We start from the raw sequence: 16,472 nt of genomic DNA, 5'->3' as shown, positions 1-16,472 counted from the left end.
GGCCTTCATCAATCATGGGATTAATTTCAGGAGCTGAGAAGTAATATTGCAGCTATATGGGGCCCTGGTCACACTCCACTTGGAGTACTGTGCTCACTTTGGTCGTCTCACTACAGGAAGGATGTGGAAACCATAAAAAGGGTGCAGAGGAGATTTTCAAGGATGTTGCCTGGATTGGGGAGCATGACTTATGAAAACAGGTTGAGTGAACACGGCCTTTTCTCCTTGGAGCGACGAAGGATTAGAGGTGACCTGACAGAGGTGTATAAGATGATGAGAGGCATTGATCGTGTGGATAGTCAGAGGCTTTTTCCCAGGGCTGAAATGGCTAACACAAGAGGGCACAGCTTTAAGCTGCTTGGAAGTAGGTATAGAGGAGATGTCAGGGGTAAGTTTTTTACACAGAGAGTGGTGAATGCATGGAATGGGCTGCCAGCGACGGTGGTGGAGGTGGATACGATAGAGTCTTTTATGAGACTTCTGGATAGATACATGGAGCTTTTTTCTAAGGGTAACCCTGGATAATTTCTGAAGTAAGGACAGGTTTGGGACAGCTTTGTGGGCTGAAGGGCCTGTATTGTGCTGTAGGCTTTTTATGTACTTTGTTCTGTGTTCCAGTTGTACAAAACATTTGTTCAACCACACTTAGAGGATTGTGTTCATTGCTGATCATCACACTTTATGTAGGAGAACAAGTGAGAGTTCAGTTCTTAAGTGAGAGGATGTGCAGAAAAAAGATTCATAAAAATGTTACCTGGATTGAAAGGTCTGAGTTTGAGGAAAGATTGGATAGGCCTGGTCTCTTTTCCTTAGACCAAAGGAGGATAAGTGGTGAATTGGTAAAGGTATATAAAATTTTACAAGGCAGAGTTTGGATTGATAGTCAGTTTCCATAGTAAGAGTGGCTAAAGCTAGATGGCAAAGGTTTAAAGTGGATATTTTATTCCAGTATTTGGTATCTCGGATGTGCTGCCAGATGGGGAGGTGGAGACAGAAATAATAAGAATCTTTGTGAGGCATCTGGGCATGTACTTGAATGAGCAGGGCATAGAGAGATATGGAATTAATGCATGCATTATCAGTATAATTTATTAGTATAAATAGGCATGATGGTTGGTATAGATAAAATGGATAAAAGGGATTTTTTTCTTTGTCTCCACAACAGCTTGCATATAAAAATCAGACAGAAATGGGTACAGTTTCTACACATGTAAATTTCTCTTGGCATCCGATTTCTCCCTAGATTGTCGGGCTATTTGAGCCAAGTTAGTCCTTGAGGCTTAGTGGGCAGAGTTCCCAGACAGAGGCAGTTGCAGCCAGCCACAGCAGGCCAAAGGTGCTGCTATGGGCTTAGGACAATGCTGGTACTGAGAACAGAGTTTCTTGTACTTCTATTACAAGTGTTGGCATCAGATGAAAGGTCTGTCCCAATTGCAACTGTAGTTGTGCAAACTAATTTAAAAAGCATTACTTTAGAAGATGGTCCCATTTTCAGTGCCTAGAACAAATTAATATGATTATTGCTGATTGGCATTTTATAGAACTTTGCGAAGGATCTCTGAATTCATACAACACACACAAAATGCAGGAGGTTTGTGTATGCTGCTTCAGTTTCCAGCACCTGCAGATTTTTTAATCTCTGAATTCCTACTTTTTAGATAAATGGATAATAATAGGTCTGTTTTGAATTTTATGACCACAGCATAAGCTCTGCTCTCCAGTTTGTGTCAGGTTTGACAGATACCATTGAATCAAATGTGCCGGCTGATCAGGGGTCAGTCTAGCTGCTCCACCTGCAGTTACACCCCTGTTGGTTTAATCGTGCTCTCCATGCTGCCTCTCTAGAAGATCTTGACATCCTCTTGGTTCTGCACTTCCATCAACCTGGCTGCTTTCTTTCCTCTGCTGGCTCAGATGCTGTGTTGATGTAGTCCTCTATCAGCCCAGCCACTATCAGCACAATACTTGATGTTAGGTATTATTAGTAAAATAACAAAGCTTTTATTCTGTTAATTAATATGTAGTTACAAAATGTTATAGCTGCTTTCAGTTACAAACAGATACTCCACGTGTTCCCTTCGTAGAGAATGAAATTGCCCCTGCTATGTAGGCATGTCTGCATATTGAAAGACACAGCAGCCTAATAGCCCACCCACCTGCCTGTCAAACTCCTCTTGCTGCATCTGAGCCAGAGTAAGTGGATTTCATAAAGTCTTCAGAACCTACAGAATTGATCTTGTAGAATATTTGAGTGGATTTATGCATGAACTAAATGCTCTTATAGAAAATGTTTATTTTTGTAATCTAATTTTCAGTAGTATTAATCAAGCTAGCTTTGTCAAAAAAGTGTTTTTAAAGAAAAGTGTTTTAAATATGTTGTCTTGCAACAATTCATGTCCAGCAATACTGAAGTGAGTTTGTGAAGAACCATGGAAGAAAATTCTCAAAGCTTGTAGACTTTGGCAGTAATTCATCAACTATGCCCAGAGTAACAATACTGTCCTCTGAAATACGATGTTGTCCCATGCCAATGTTTTTTATATAAATTAATTCCAATCTAATGCAAGAAGTGTATGTTCTAGGGCCTTTTCCATATGATGAATAAATGAGCAGCAAAGATTTTGTTGAACCATTTCATAAGATCAAGGAAATGTTGGCATAAGAAATGGCTGAATCCATTTATAAATGAATTTCCTCAATCTTTTGTAATGATCATTAGCATCAGCCTATTGGTTTTGAGAATAGTCTGGATTATCATTACTTTATGTCTGGTAAAATATTAACCACCTCTGTATTTACGTACATATATTAAATTGAAAAAGAGTCATATTTTTATTACTATTTTAATTGTCAAGTTTTCCTATTTAACTATAATATTCAGCTAATGTTTATCCACTGAAGATATGGCTATTATAAATTAAACCGATACTTGCCTTCATCCTCAATCTTTGCTGAATTATCTAATCCCATACAGGTGGTCATAAATAGCATGCATTTGGTCCTGTTGCATCTAGGTGGTATCTGATAACTTGGCAAAGACTGGGTCTGAAGACAAGGGTCTATCTGATCTATATTAAAGAATCAGAGAGAGAAATTGCTGATGATTTCTGTCCCATGGCTTATAGAAGGAGAGTGCATTTGCTTATGGGATACATCCTAATGGTTTAGTAGTGACACAGTGGGAAAGCTACTGGAACTACAGTGATCACGCTTCCACCATGACATATACTGCTGCCTGTGGGGAGTCTGCCCATTCCATGTGACTATATAGATTTTGCTCTAATTCTGTCCCACATTAGAAGGCATGGTGTTTGTTCGGTTTATTGACACCTTGTGCGGAGGTCATGGTAGAAAGAGGAGAAATAGTCTGAAGATGAGAAGAATAAAATAGGATTAGTGCAGGATTAATAAAGATAGTCACTGCAGAATCAGTGGTCTGAAAGGTTTGTGTTCTTGTTGTGTGGCACTACGACCTCTGTGACCCTAAAGCTTCCATATGGTCCATATTCACTTGCTCATCCTATTAGAAGGTGAAAAGCTACTGTCAAACATACACCATAAAGAGTCAAAACCTTTTTGACAATGATGGAGAACGTGGTGTGTAGCCCTTTTAACGATGTGAATAAGAATCAGATAACCTTTTTAGGATTGCAGAAGTATACAACAATTAGTAAGTTAGTAATATCAGAAGCTACACACTGAATGATCCAATTAAAATTGATTACAATATTTCAATTTGTGAAAAGGTTTATAACCGATTAGTTGATGTCAATGCTGTTCAGTGAATCATGAAGCATTTGATAAAATTGCACTGAAATTTCATAAAAGAATCATTGTTTATTGACCAAAAGACTGAATGCCTGCAAATCTGTAAATTGCCAGAAGTATGAGTAATTGCTTGTGTATAGTTTTTTGTACTACTTCAAGGTTTTAAAGACTTCTATTTTTGATTTTTATTTTTTCATTGAAGCCTCTAATCTTTTTTTTTTGTTGTTTTCTATTCTAGTTCAAGAATGGACCTGATAAGTCTTCCCCACCTTTAACCTCCCATAAAGGGATCGGACGCTATTGTGGTGAGAGTCCCCCTACCATTATGCACACCACAGACAATCAACTCTTTGTGCACTTCATTTCTGATGAAAGTAATGAGGGACATGGATTCAAGTTCACTTATGATGCTTCAAATCTTGGTAAGTGGACAAAAAGACATCTGAGACATTGAATTATTCAGATGTAGTTTCATCTGTGGTTTATTCAGTATATTTAATTGCCATAAACTTATTTCCAAATATTTTCATAGGTTGACCTGATTAGAATTTCATTTACAAGCTACCAACATGTAATTCGTCTAGCAATTCAGCAGAAATCCTTCTGCCTCTTCTATGCCCCTTTGAAGTTTAAAGACAGTTTTGACCCAGAACTCCCATGGGTGAGCAATGGCCACTCCTTAAATGTGTAGAAGTGGACACAGGCCAGCTTTGCACATTTTCCCCGAGCAGAATTAACTTTATGTCCATAAAATTAGCATTTCAGATTGTGAAGGACAACACATTTATATTACAAACTATGTATTTTTAAGCCATCATGGGTATTTAGAATAGAAAATATTTCCCAACTGGCACTTTTACAAAGTTTTGTGGAATATTTGCAGTTCAGTAGCAGACCTTTGGAGTTGAGCTCTACCTTGCAATCTAGGGAGTACACAAGCCTCCTTTCAGCTCTCTTCTTCTGACTCGATCTAGATATTAGAATCACAGAAAACTACAGCACAGAACCAGGCCCTTTGGCCCATATAGTCTGTGCTGAACCATGTAAACTGCCAAGTCCAATCAACCTGCACTCTGACCATAGCACTCCAAAACCCGAACATCAATGTACCTATTCAAACAACCTTTGACTGTTGAAATTGAAATCACATCCACCATTTGTGCTGCCTGCTCGTTCCACACTCTCACCATCCTCTGAATGAAGTTGTTTCCCCTCAGCCAATTCACCACTTACACATAACTCATGAATTCTAGTTGTAGACTCACCCAGCCTCAGCGAAAAAAGCACCCCATCTTTACCCCCATAATTTTTTATACCTCTATCGAATCTCCCCTCAATCTTTTACGTCCTAAGGGATAAAGTTCTAACCTCTTCCATCTTTCCTTAAAACTCAGGTCCTACAGTCCTGGCAACATCCATGTAAAGTTTCTCTGTACTCTTTCAATCTTATTTACATATTTCCTGTAGGTAGGTGGCCTAATCTACACATAATACTCCAAATTAGGTCTTGCCAACATCTTATACAACCTAAACATTACATCCTAACTCCTGTATTTAATACTTTGATCTATGAAGTCCAAGCTGCCAAAAGTTTTCTTTACAACTTTATTTACCTGTGATGCCACTTTCATTGAATTATGGACCGTATTCCCAGAACCTTTTGTTCTACCACATTTCCAGTGCCCTACTGCTCACTGGGTAAGACCTGCCTTGGTTGGTCCTCCCAAAGTGCAACACCTCACACTTGTCTGAATAAATTCCATTTGCCATTTTTCAGTCCATTTTTCCACCTGCTTCAGATCCCGCTGCAAGCTTTGATAGTCTTCCTCGCTATCCACTACACTCCTAACCTTATTGTCATCTGCAAATTTGCTAATCCATTTAACCAGATTATCATCCAGATCATTGATATAGATGACAACAGACCCAGCACTGATCCCTGCGGCACTCCACTAGTCACAGGCTGGAGTCAGAGAGGCAACCATCTACTACCACTCACTAGCTTCTCTCGCAAAGCCAATGTCTAAACAAATTTACTACCACATCTTGAATGCCAAGTGACTGAACCTTCTTGACCAACCGCTCATGCGGGCCTTTGTCAAAAGCCTTGCTGAAGCCCATGTAGGCAACATTCACTGAATTTCCTCCATCAATTTTCCTGGTAAGTTCCTTGAAAAAGTCTATAAGATTGGTTGGACATGACCTACCATGAACAAAGCCATGCTGACTATCCCTAATCAATCCTATCCAGCCATGTACTCATATATCTGGTCCCTTAGAATACCTTCCAATAATTTTCCATTACGGATGTCAGGTTCACCAGTCTATAATTTCCTGGTTTATTCTTAAAGCTTTTCTTAAAGAGCGGAACAATATTAGTTATCCACCATTCCTCCGGTACCTCACTGGTCACTAAGGATGATTTAATTACCTCCGCTAGGGCCCCTACAATTTCTGCACTTGTCTCCCACATGGTCTGATGGAACACATTGTAGGTCATGGGGATTTGTCTGCCCTGATTTGCAAACACCTACTCCTCTGCAATTTGTGTAAAATCCAGGATTTTCCTGTTGCCTTGCCTCACTTTTACAGAGTCTATGTCCATCTCCCAAGTAAATATAGATTCAAAAAATCCATTTAAGATCTCCCCCATCTCTTTTGGCTCCCAATCTGATTGCCTATCTGATCGTCCAGAGGACTAATTTTGTCCCTTGCAATCATTTTGCTCTTAACATTTCTCTAGAAGCCCTTAGGATTCTCATTCACCTTGTTTGCTAGAGCAAGCTCATACTTTTTTTTATCCCTCCTGATTTCTTTCTTAAGTGTCCTCTTGCATTTCTGAAGTACCCCATTTGTTCCTACCTGCCTATGCTTGCAATACACATTTTTTTTTTCTTAACCAAGGCCTCGGTACCTCTCAAAAAACAAGGTTTCATAAATCTGTTATCATTGTCTTTTATTCTGTCTGACACATACAAGCTTTGTACTCTCAAAATTTCACTTTTGAATGCTTCCCATTTACCAAGTACACCTTTGTCAGAAAACAGCCAGTCCTAATCCACAATGGCCAGATCCTTTCAGATACCATTAAAAGTGATCATTTCTCCAATTTAGAATCTCAAGCCGAGGACCAGACCTATGCTTTCCATAATTACATTGAAATTAACGGTATTATGATCACGAGATACAAAGTATTCCACTATACAAACTTCTGTCACCTGCCCTGTTTCATTTCCTAATAGGAGATCAAGTAGTACACATTCTCTCGCTGGGACTTCTACGTACTGATTAAGGAAATTTTCCTGAACACATTTGATGTTATCTAGTCTTTTTACACTATGGGAGTCCCAGTCAATATGTGGGAAGTTAAAATCACCTACTTCAATTCTTTTCTCTCAAACGTACATCAAGATGTTATCTGTTATTCATCTTCTATCCTCTTTTACTAAAGAGTTTCACTTTCTGCATGAAATATCTTCTGAATTCCATGTTAGGGGTATTGGTAACTAACTTGAAATTATGGTCTTTACATCTGGTTTTGCCGCAAATGAAGTTCTCCTCAAGCCTACATCCTATTCCAAGCTTCAGTAATCATGAAGGTGTAAGGTTCTAAGTAAAAGTGCAACCAGCCAGGCCAACTGTATCTGATAAGAATCAAATCTCCACCTAGACATTTCAGAAGAGATAGAACTACAGTTATGGTTGGAGACTGAGTTATGTTGGTGCTTGTACCATACAATTTGCATTCGTATGTAATCCGTGGTGAAAAGCATTCCCCAGTTCCCTTAGTTCAAAATAACACACATCCCTAAAGTAGAACTCCATTCTAAGATAACAGTGAGTGAATAGATGTTAAATAAAACTTCTGGATGAACTTATCCTGTAGCATTGGAATGAGGTAATAATAAGTAAATCAATGTCTCTGTTATAATACAGACAGTGCACAGAATATTTTTATCCACAGAGCTAAATGTGTTTCAAACCTTTATGTTAGCAAATAATTTATTTATAGATCACAGCTATCAATTATAATCACTAGACATTGTAAAACAATGATATAATTGGATTATATTTTATGTTTTCACGACTTTAGCAAAAGATATGCAAATTTATTGAGCTGTGCTGAATTTTCATTTTTATTGACTAAAACAACAATCAGAAGAAAATATAATCCAAGATTCATGGTGATAGGCATACTATCAAGTCCTTGACTTGTCTTATTTACAGCTTTATATGTTCTAGTAGGATGTCCTCTTTGCAAGTCAGAACAGAATAAATTAATTTTAATACAGACTCTGACCTTAAAGATACTTTAGCGGTTTTGATGCAAATTGTGACTATTGACTGACTTAAGTTTTCACAAGTTTTTGTAGGGGCACCATGTTGTATGACATGAATCTGTCAAAGTAACAATTTAACAAATACTCGACTGACAATAACTACATTGTCTGAACAAACAGGGAACAGTAGAGTTATTGATAAAAACATTACTTCACGCAGCATTCAGATGATGTAATTTGGGAACAGTTTAGAACTCCAGTGGGTAATGGATTGTTTTCACGTTTTTAAGAATGTCTTCCATTCTACTGAAAGCTTTTGTATAATATAATGGACCAGATAATACTGTAGAAATCCTGGATGGACTGATGAAAGAATCTTTCAGTGGGCCTCTTAGTAATGGAAAATTTTTTAAATCAATCTCAGCGATTAAAATTTTTCCTTAGTAAAAGCCCTGTCTGATCCAGTGATTGGTGTGAGATGATCACTGCTCAAACTGTTATAATTACAATTAAAAATCACTGTAAAAGCACACCCGCACAGCACTGCTAGTGAGCATTTGGGGAGTATTGTTTTCACACTAGAAGTATGGAAAAGCCCTTGATTTTCAGAACTCTTAATGGTGATTGCTATTATGTAAATAATTCTACATATGCTCTTCTTTACAAAATTTCTGACTGCACCAAAGTTCTGATATTTTTAAGCATGCTTTGTTTGGAGGATACTCTTTTAACATCTTTCTGATGATTTTCATTCTGAAATGCACAATGAAATCTGATGTGTTCTTTTGCAGCTTGTGGTGGAAACATTTTTATTTCTGATTTTGATGATATTGGGTATATTACCTCAATGAATTACCCCAATAATTATTCAGAGGACATAGACTGTATCTGGACTATCACTGTTCGAAGTGGTGATACAGTTCAACTTGATTTCGACAGTGATTTCTACATTGAAAATCATCCTGAGTAAGATCAATATTTGTGAATTTACTTACCTTATTATCTTCGGAATTTGGAAAAAATGAATAATATAAAACATAAATTCTTGATATGATCTTAATTTCTTACAAAGGTGATTCTGAATTTGAGCTGAATCTTGTTAACAAAACGTTAAGTGACAATTGTAATATTTTGGAATACTCCTTACATAAATATACTAGTGAGTGTTTTCTAATTTACACTAGTGATGTGGATATCAAATTGAAATATAGTATTACAGGATTTTTGCTAATGATGGATAGTACAAAATGAAAATTAAAGCCAAGATTTGGGAAAACATTTAGGTAGATTATGCAAGTAGCAGAATTTAATTTGACTTGATCAATACACACAAAGGTCGGTCAGTGTACAAATGAGACCCGTGAGCAGCAACAGTCATATCACGTCAAATGTCAGATTCAGATTTATTTATTACATGTACATCAAAGCATACTGTGAAATGCGTTATTTGCATTAACAACCAGCACACCCAAGCATGTGCTGGGGGCAACCCACAACAATCACCACACAATCCAGTGCTAACACAGCACACCCACAATGTTCCACAGAACTACACAAAACTGCAAAACAAGCCCCTTTCCCATCCATTGCTCCATTGGATTGCCACAGGAGGAGCAAGGTCCTTGTAATTTTGTTGTTTTAGCACATTTAAGTAAGAATAATAGAAAGTAAATTATTGTACCCTTTCAGCCTGCTGTATCTTTCAACATAATTATGGTTAATCCTCCATCTCAACATCATATTCCTGCTCTCTCTATACTCTCTTTGATGCATTTTAATCAATAAATCTTCATTCTCCTTAAATATATTCAGCGACTTGGCCTTCACTCCTATCAGTGGTAATGCATATCCACAGGTTCTCCACATTCTGTAAAAAGAACATTCTAGACATCTCAGTTTTATCCTAGATCCTGATATGACCCTTTAGCCAGGGGAAATAACTACCCCGCATCGCAAATATTTTACTCTGTCGTAATGATGTAGTTTCAAAGAAATCCCCAGTTATTTTCCTAATCTTTATTGAATACAATTCAACTTGACCCAATGCCTCCTCATACAACAATCTATGTCTCCCAATCTCTGTCGGGTCACACCACTATATGAGAGGCCACACTGGGAGCACTTTATACAGTAGATGACCCCAAGTGTTGTCTTGCCTGGAAGAACTGTTTGGGACACTGAATGGTAGTGAGAGAGGAGCTGTAGGGGCACTGGTAGCACTTGTTCTGCTTGCAAGGATAACTGCCAGAGAGTTTCGTGGGGACAGATGAATGGACAAGGAAGTCACATAGGGTGCGATCCTTGTGGAAAGCAGAAAGTGTGGAGGTGGAGGGGAAAGATGTGCTTCTTGATGGGATTCCATGGGACAAAGTAGGAGGTCCTGAAGAGAGATTTCTGGGAGTTAGGAAGGAAGCTGAGAAGCAGGACCTCCAGCATAGTAATCTTGGGATTGCTACCTATGCCATGTGCTAGTGAGGGCAAGAGTAGTTGGATCAGGCAGATGAATGCGAGGCTGAGAGACTGGTGCAGGGGGCAGGGCTTCAGATTCTTGGATCATTGGGATCTCTTCTGGGGGAAGTATGACCTGTTCAAAAAGGACAGGTTATACCTGAACCCGAAGGGGACCAATATCCTGGCGGGAAAGTTTAATAGAGCTGTTAGGGAGGGTTTAAACTAATTTGGCAGGGGGATGGGAACCGGAATGACAGAGCAGAGGAAGGGGAAAACAGAAATAAATCTAAGATAGTGAGCAGTAAAGATGTCAGGAAAGACAGGCAGTTGATGGGGCAAATTTGTAGCCATTGGGATGAGTTGCAGTGCAATCAAAGCAAAAGGTACCAAATACTGGTCTTAAGGTGTTATACTTAAATGCACGCAGCATAAGGAATAAGGAGGATGATCTTGTCGTACAGCTACAGATTGGCAGGTATGATATTGTGGCCATCTCTGAGACTTGGCTAAGGGATGCATGTCTCTGGGAGCTGAACGTCCAAGGATACACGGTGTATCGGAAGGATAGGAAGGTAGGCAGAGGGGGAGGCGTGGCTTTATTGCTAAGAAATGATATTAAATCATTAGAAAGAGGTGATATAGGATCGGAAGGTGTAGAATTTTTATGGGTTGAGCTAAGTAATCGCAGGGGTAAAAGGACCCTGAAGGCAGTTATTTATAGGCCTCCAAATAGCTGCAGTGATGTGGACTACAAATGACAACAGGAAATAGAAAAGACTTGTCAGAAGGGCAGTGTTATGATAATTGTGGGGGATTTTAACATGCGAGTGGATTGGAAAAATCAGGTCAGCACTGGATCTCAAGAGGGAGAATTTGTAGAATGTCTGCGAGATGGCTTTTTAGAACAGCCTGTTGTTGAGCCCACTAGGGGATCGGCTGTACTGGATTGGGTATTGTGTAATGAACCGGAGGTGATTAGAGAGATTGAGGTGAAGGAACCCTTAGGAGACAGTGATCATAAAATGACTGAGTTCACTGTGAAATTTGAAAAAGAGAAGCTGAAATCTGATGTGTCGGTATTTCAGTGGAGCAGAGGAAATTACAGTGGCTTGAGAGAGGAACTGGCCGAAGTTAACTGGAAAGGGGCACTGGCGGGAAAGGCGGTAGAGCTGCAGTGGCTGGAGTTTATGCGAGGAGTGAGGAAGGTGCAAGACAGGTATATTCCAAAAAAGAAGAAATTTTCGAATGGAAAAAGGATACAACCGTGGTTGACAAGAGAAGTCAAAGCCAAAGTTAAAGCAAAGCAGAGGGTATACAAGGAAGCAAAAATTAGTGGGAAGACAGAGGATTGGGAAGTTTTTAAAAGCTTAAAAAAGGAAACTAAGAAGGTCATTAAGAGGGAAAAGATGAACTATGAAAGGAAGCTAGCAAATAACATCAAAGGGGATACTAAAAGCTTTTTCAAGTATATAAAGAGTAAAAGAGAGGTGAGAGTAGATATAGGACTGATAGAAAATGATGCTGGAGAAATTGTAATGGGAGATAAGGAGATGGCGGAGGAACTGAACGAGTATTTTGCATCAGTCTTCACTGAGGAAGACATCAGCAGTATACCAGACACTCAAGGGTGGCAGGGAAGAGAAGTGTGCGCAGTCACAATTACGACAGAAAAAGTACTCAGGAAGCTGAATAGTCTAAAGGTAGATAAATCTCCCGGACCAGATGGAATGCACTCCCGTGTTCTGAAGGAAGTAGCTGTGGAGATTGCGGAGGCATTAGCGATGATCTTTCAAAAGTCGATAGATTCTGACATGGTTCCGGAGGACTGGAAGATTGCAAATGTCACTCCGCTATTTAAGAAGGGGGCAAGGAAGCAAAAAGGAAATTATAGACCTGTTAGGTTGACATCGGTGGTTGGGAAGTTGTTGGAGTCGATAGTCAAGGATGAGGTTACAGAGTACCTGGAGGCATATGACAAGATAGGCAGAACTCAGCATGGATTCCTTAAAGGAAAATCCTGCCTGACAAACCTATTGCAATTTTTTGAGGAAATTACCAGTAGGCTAGACAGGGAAGATGCAGTGGATGTTGTATATTTGGATTTTCAGAAGGCCTTTGACAAGGTGCCACACATGAGGCTACTTAACAAGATAAGAGCCCATGGAATTACGGAAAAGTTACATATGTGGATAGAGCGTTGGCTGATTGGCAGGAAACAGAGAGTGGGAATAAAGGGATCCTATTCTGGTTGGCTGCCGGTTACCAGCGGTGTTCCACGGGGGTCCGTGTTGGGGCCGCTTCTTTTTACATTGTACATCAACGATTTGGATTATGGAATAGATGGCTTTGTGGCTAAGTTTGCTGACTATACGAAGATAGGTGGAGGGGCCGGTACTGCTGAGGAAACGGAGAGTCTGCAGAGAGACTTGGATAGATTGGAAGAATGGGCAAAGAAGTGGCAAATGAAATACAGTGTTGGAAAGTGTATGGTTATGCACTTTGGCAGAAGAAATAAACAGGCAGACTATTATTTAAATGGGGAAAGAATTCAAAGTTGGGAGATGCAACGGGACTTGGGAGTCCTCGTACAGGATACCCTTAAGGTTAACCTCCAGGTTGAGTCGGTAGTGAAGAAGGTGAATGCAATGTTGGCATTCATTTCTAGAGGAATAGAGTATAGGAGCAGGGATGTGATGTTGAGGTTCTGTAAGGCGCTGGTGAGACCTCACTTGGAGTACTGTGGGCAGTTTTCGTCTCCTTATTTAAGAAAGGATGTGCTGACGTTGGAGAGGGTACAGAGAAGATTCACTAGAATGATTCTGGGAATGAGAGGTTTAACATATGAGGAACGTTTGTCTGCTCTTGGACTGTATTCCTTGGAGTTTAGAAGAATGAGGGGAGACCTCATAGAAACATTTCGAATGTTGAAAGGCATGGACAGAGAGGATGTGGCAAAGTTGTTTCCCAGGATGGGGGAGTCTAGTACGGGAGGGCATGATTTAAGGATTGAAGGGCGCCCATTCAGAACAGAGATGCGAAGAAATTTTTTTTAGTCAGAGGGTGGTGAATCTATGGAATTTGTTGCCACGGGCAGCAGTGGAGGCCATGTCATTGGGTGTATTTAAGGCAGAGATTGATAAATATCTGAGTAGTTAGGGCATCAAAGGTTATGGTGAGAAGGCAGGGGAGCGGGACTAAATGGGAGACTGGATCAGCTCATGATTAAATGGCGGAGCAGACTTGGTGGGCCGAATAGCCGACTTCTGCTCCTTTGTCTTATGGTCTTATAGTCCATTGGAGATGGCAGAAGTTCTGGAGAATTATGTGCTGGACGTGGAGGCTGGTGGGATGGTAGGTAAGAACAAGACAAATCCTATCACTGGTGGGGTAGTGGGAGGATGGGATGAGGGCAGACATGCACGAAATGGAACAGATATAGTTGAGGGTGCCGTTTATGGTGGAGGGAGGGAAGCCCCTTTCTTTGAAGGAAGTCATCTCCTTCTTCTGGAATGAAAAGCCTCATCCTGAGAGCAGATGTGGCAATGATGCAGGAATTAAGAGAAGGAGATGGCATTTTTACAAGTAACAGTGTGGGGAAGAGGTATAGTCCAGGTAGCTGTGAGAGTTACCGGGTTTATAATGGACACCAATAGATGAGCTGTTTCCAGAGACAGAGAGATTGAGAAAGGGGAGGGAGGTGTTGGAAATGGACCAGGTAAATTTGAGGGCAGGGTGGAAGTTGGAGGCGAAGTTGATGAAGTCAACAAGCCTGGCATGGCTGCAGGAAGCAGCACCAATGCAGTTGTTGATGTCGTGATGCCGACTGCCTATATGTCATGACAGGCCTGTATAATTATTGATGTAATTTATTATTATTTCACAATACAGTGTGGAGTAGGTGCTTCCAGCCCTTTGAGCCATACTGGACCAGTGATCCCACAACCCTGATTAACCCTAACCTAATCACAGGATAATTTACAATAACCAATTAATCTACCTGGTACATGCTTGGACCATGGGGGAAAACCGGAGCAGCTGGGGAAAAGCCACGCATTCCATGGGCAGGACGTACAGAGACTCCTTACAAAACAGCACTGGAATTGAACTCTGAGCTCTGGAACAGCCCAAGCTGTAATACTGTTGCACTGACAGCTATGCCACTGTGGTGCCTAGTTATAGTGAGAAATCTTAGTACTTAAAATCTCTTGCAAAGAAGTCCACCATACTGTAAGTTCAGGTGACTCCTGCTGATATTTTCCAAGTGTCCTATTACCACACCCATTATAGTAGGTTTCAGCAATATTTTTACTACTGGCTAAGAGGTTTGAAATTTCTTGTTTCCTGTCTCACTACTTTATCTATTGAGTTTACATTTGCGACCATCCAATCCATTATCAATAGGGTTTTGGAAGACGTCAATATATGCAACTACTTTTTCCACTTTGCTGCTTAATAGTCTTTGGGGATGTATCAGCTTTCAGTGCTATTAACTGATTGAACATTTTTTATTTGTAATTTCACCTTGCACTGAAACACCCAAATAATCTCCAAACCACACATCACAGGCTCCAACAGTTCCAGAAGCACATCCAAGATGAATTACTAATGTAAAGGACGTTAAAGGATTGAAATATATGGTTTCATTATCTATCCAGAAGATATCGACCGAAGAGCATTGTATGCAGGCACAGTCTTGACTGGAACTGATTACCAGTTTCAATGGATTCCAAATCTTACCAGATTCACTGACTGGTGTTTGTATTTGATCTTGCTCCCACTGAGCCAAGCCAGGCTACTTAATTTGGTAAATCTGCAGAATAAATACCAAACATAAATAATTTTTGTTAATATTATAGATTAGTCATAGAAAACACAGTGAAATTGTGAGCGTAATGCAAAATTCAATATTTGCAAAAATAAATCCTTAAGTAAAATATATAACTCTGTAAATCTACGTTGAAACAATGACAGAAACTACACAATATATTCAGCATTTCATGGCGTTGACATCTCATTACAATGGGGTAAAGAACCTTGGTGATTCAGAGATTTAACAAGACTACTTTCTTCATCAGATGCGACTTGGATTACCTGGAGCTGCGTGATGGAGCTAATTCAGATGCTCCACTGATTGGGCACTTCTGTGGATCTACTAAGCCATCTACTCAAAGATCTACAGGCAGAGTCATGTATGTGAGATTCCAAACTAACAGCGCTTTGAACTATGTGGGATTCAAAGCCAAATATTCAATAGGTATAAAAACTTTGTAAATTGTCTTTAGAACTTGGATCATAATGTTTTTGAAGAATTTGGTTATTTGATTATCCTCAAAGAGCATGAGATTAAATGTGTTAGCATTAATTACCCATGTCAATGAGTTCAAAATCTGCTGGAAATATTAATCCATATTGTGAATTTGTTGGGTGTGGACCCAGGTGGCCAAGTCCTATGATGGGATCAATACTTCATAAAGACAGATAGTATAAATTTTCTCTTTTTAAAAATTATTTTATTTACATAGAGATTTCAGATCTTGGTCTAAGGTTTGAAAGCCTCTAGTGGTGTGCACTTTGCACTGAGTGCTTTTGTGTACTTCCCAGAAACTAATGTCACTGACCTCTTGGTGACCTTTTCTGTGTCTAAGTGAGGACCCCTAATTTAGCTGCCAGTGTGTTACTCAGGGTGCATTTGAGATGCCAGTCTGCTGTTCACTGAGCCTGGGTATAGGCTTCTTTTAATTCATGTTGTGCTCTTTGGTAGTGGATCTCCTTTGACTTCTTAAAAAATATAAATCTTCCTTTTCCTTTAATTTAGATCCTTAGATACCTAATTGGTTCCTCCAGTTATCAGTGTTTGAAAACTTAAGCACGATTTGTCCAGATTTACCAAATCTTTCAACATGTAACCCTTCACATTCCAATTATGGCTATATTTGAGATGGAAAGAAGCTCCAATCCCCAAATAATATTGGG

At 39.6% G+C, this 16,472-nt stretch overlaps 1 protein-coding gene across 3 annotated transcripts in view; it reads left to right on the top strand.

The window, feature by feature from the left end:
- Positions 1-16,472, top strand: part of cubn (cubilin (intrinsic factor-cobalamin receptor)) — a 264,719-nt gene that overhangs the window by 210,146 nt on the left and 38,101 nt on the right. For all 3 annotated transcript variants that reach the window (XM_063044183.1, XM_063044182.1, XM_063044184.1), the window contains 3 exons: positions 4,007-4,190; positions 8,840-9,014; positions 15,575-15,753. In XM_063044183.1, the coding sequence (XP_062900253.1) occupies positions 4,007-4,190; positions 8,840-9,014; positions 15,575-15,753 (538 nt within the window). The remainder of the gene's footprint in view (positions 1-4,006; positions 4,191-8,839; positions 9,015-15,574; positions 15,754-16,472) is intronic.

Source organism: Mobula hypostoma, chromosome 3 (assembly GCF_963921235.1).
Source record: "Mobula hypostoma chromosome 3, sMobHyp1.1, whole genome shotgun sequence".
Lineage (NCBI taxonomy): Eukaryota > Metazoa > Chordata > Chondrichthyes > Myliobatiformes > Myliobatidae > Mobula > Mobula hypostoma.
This window is presented reverse-complemented; position numbering and strand designations above follow the sequence as displayed.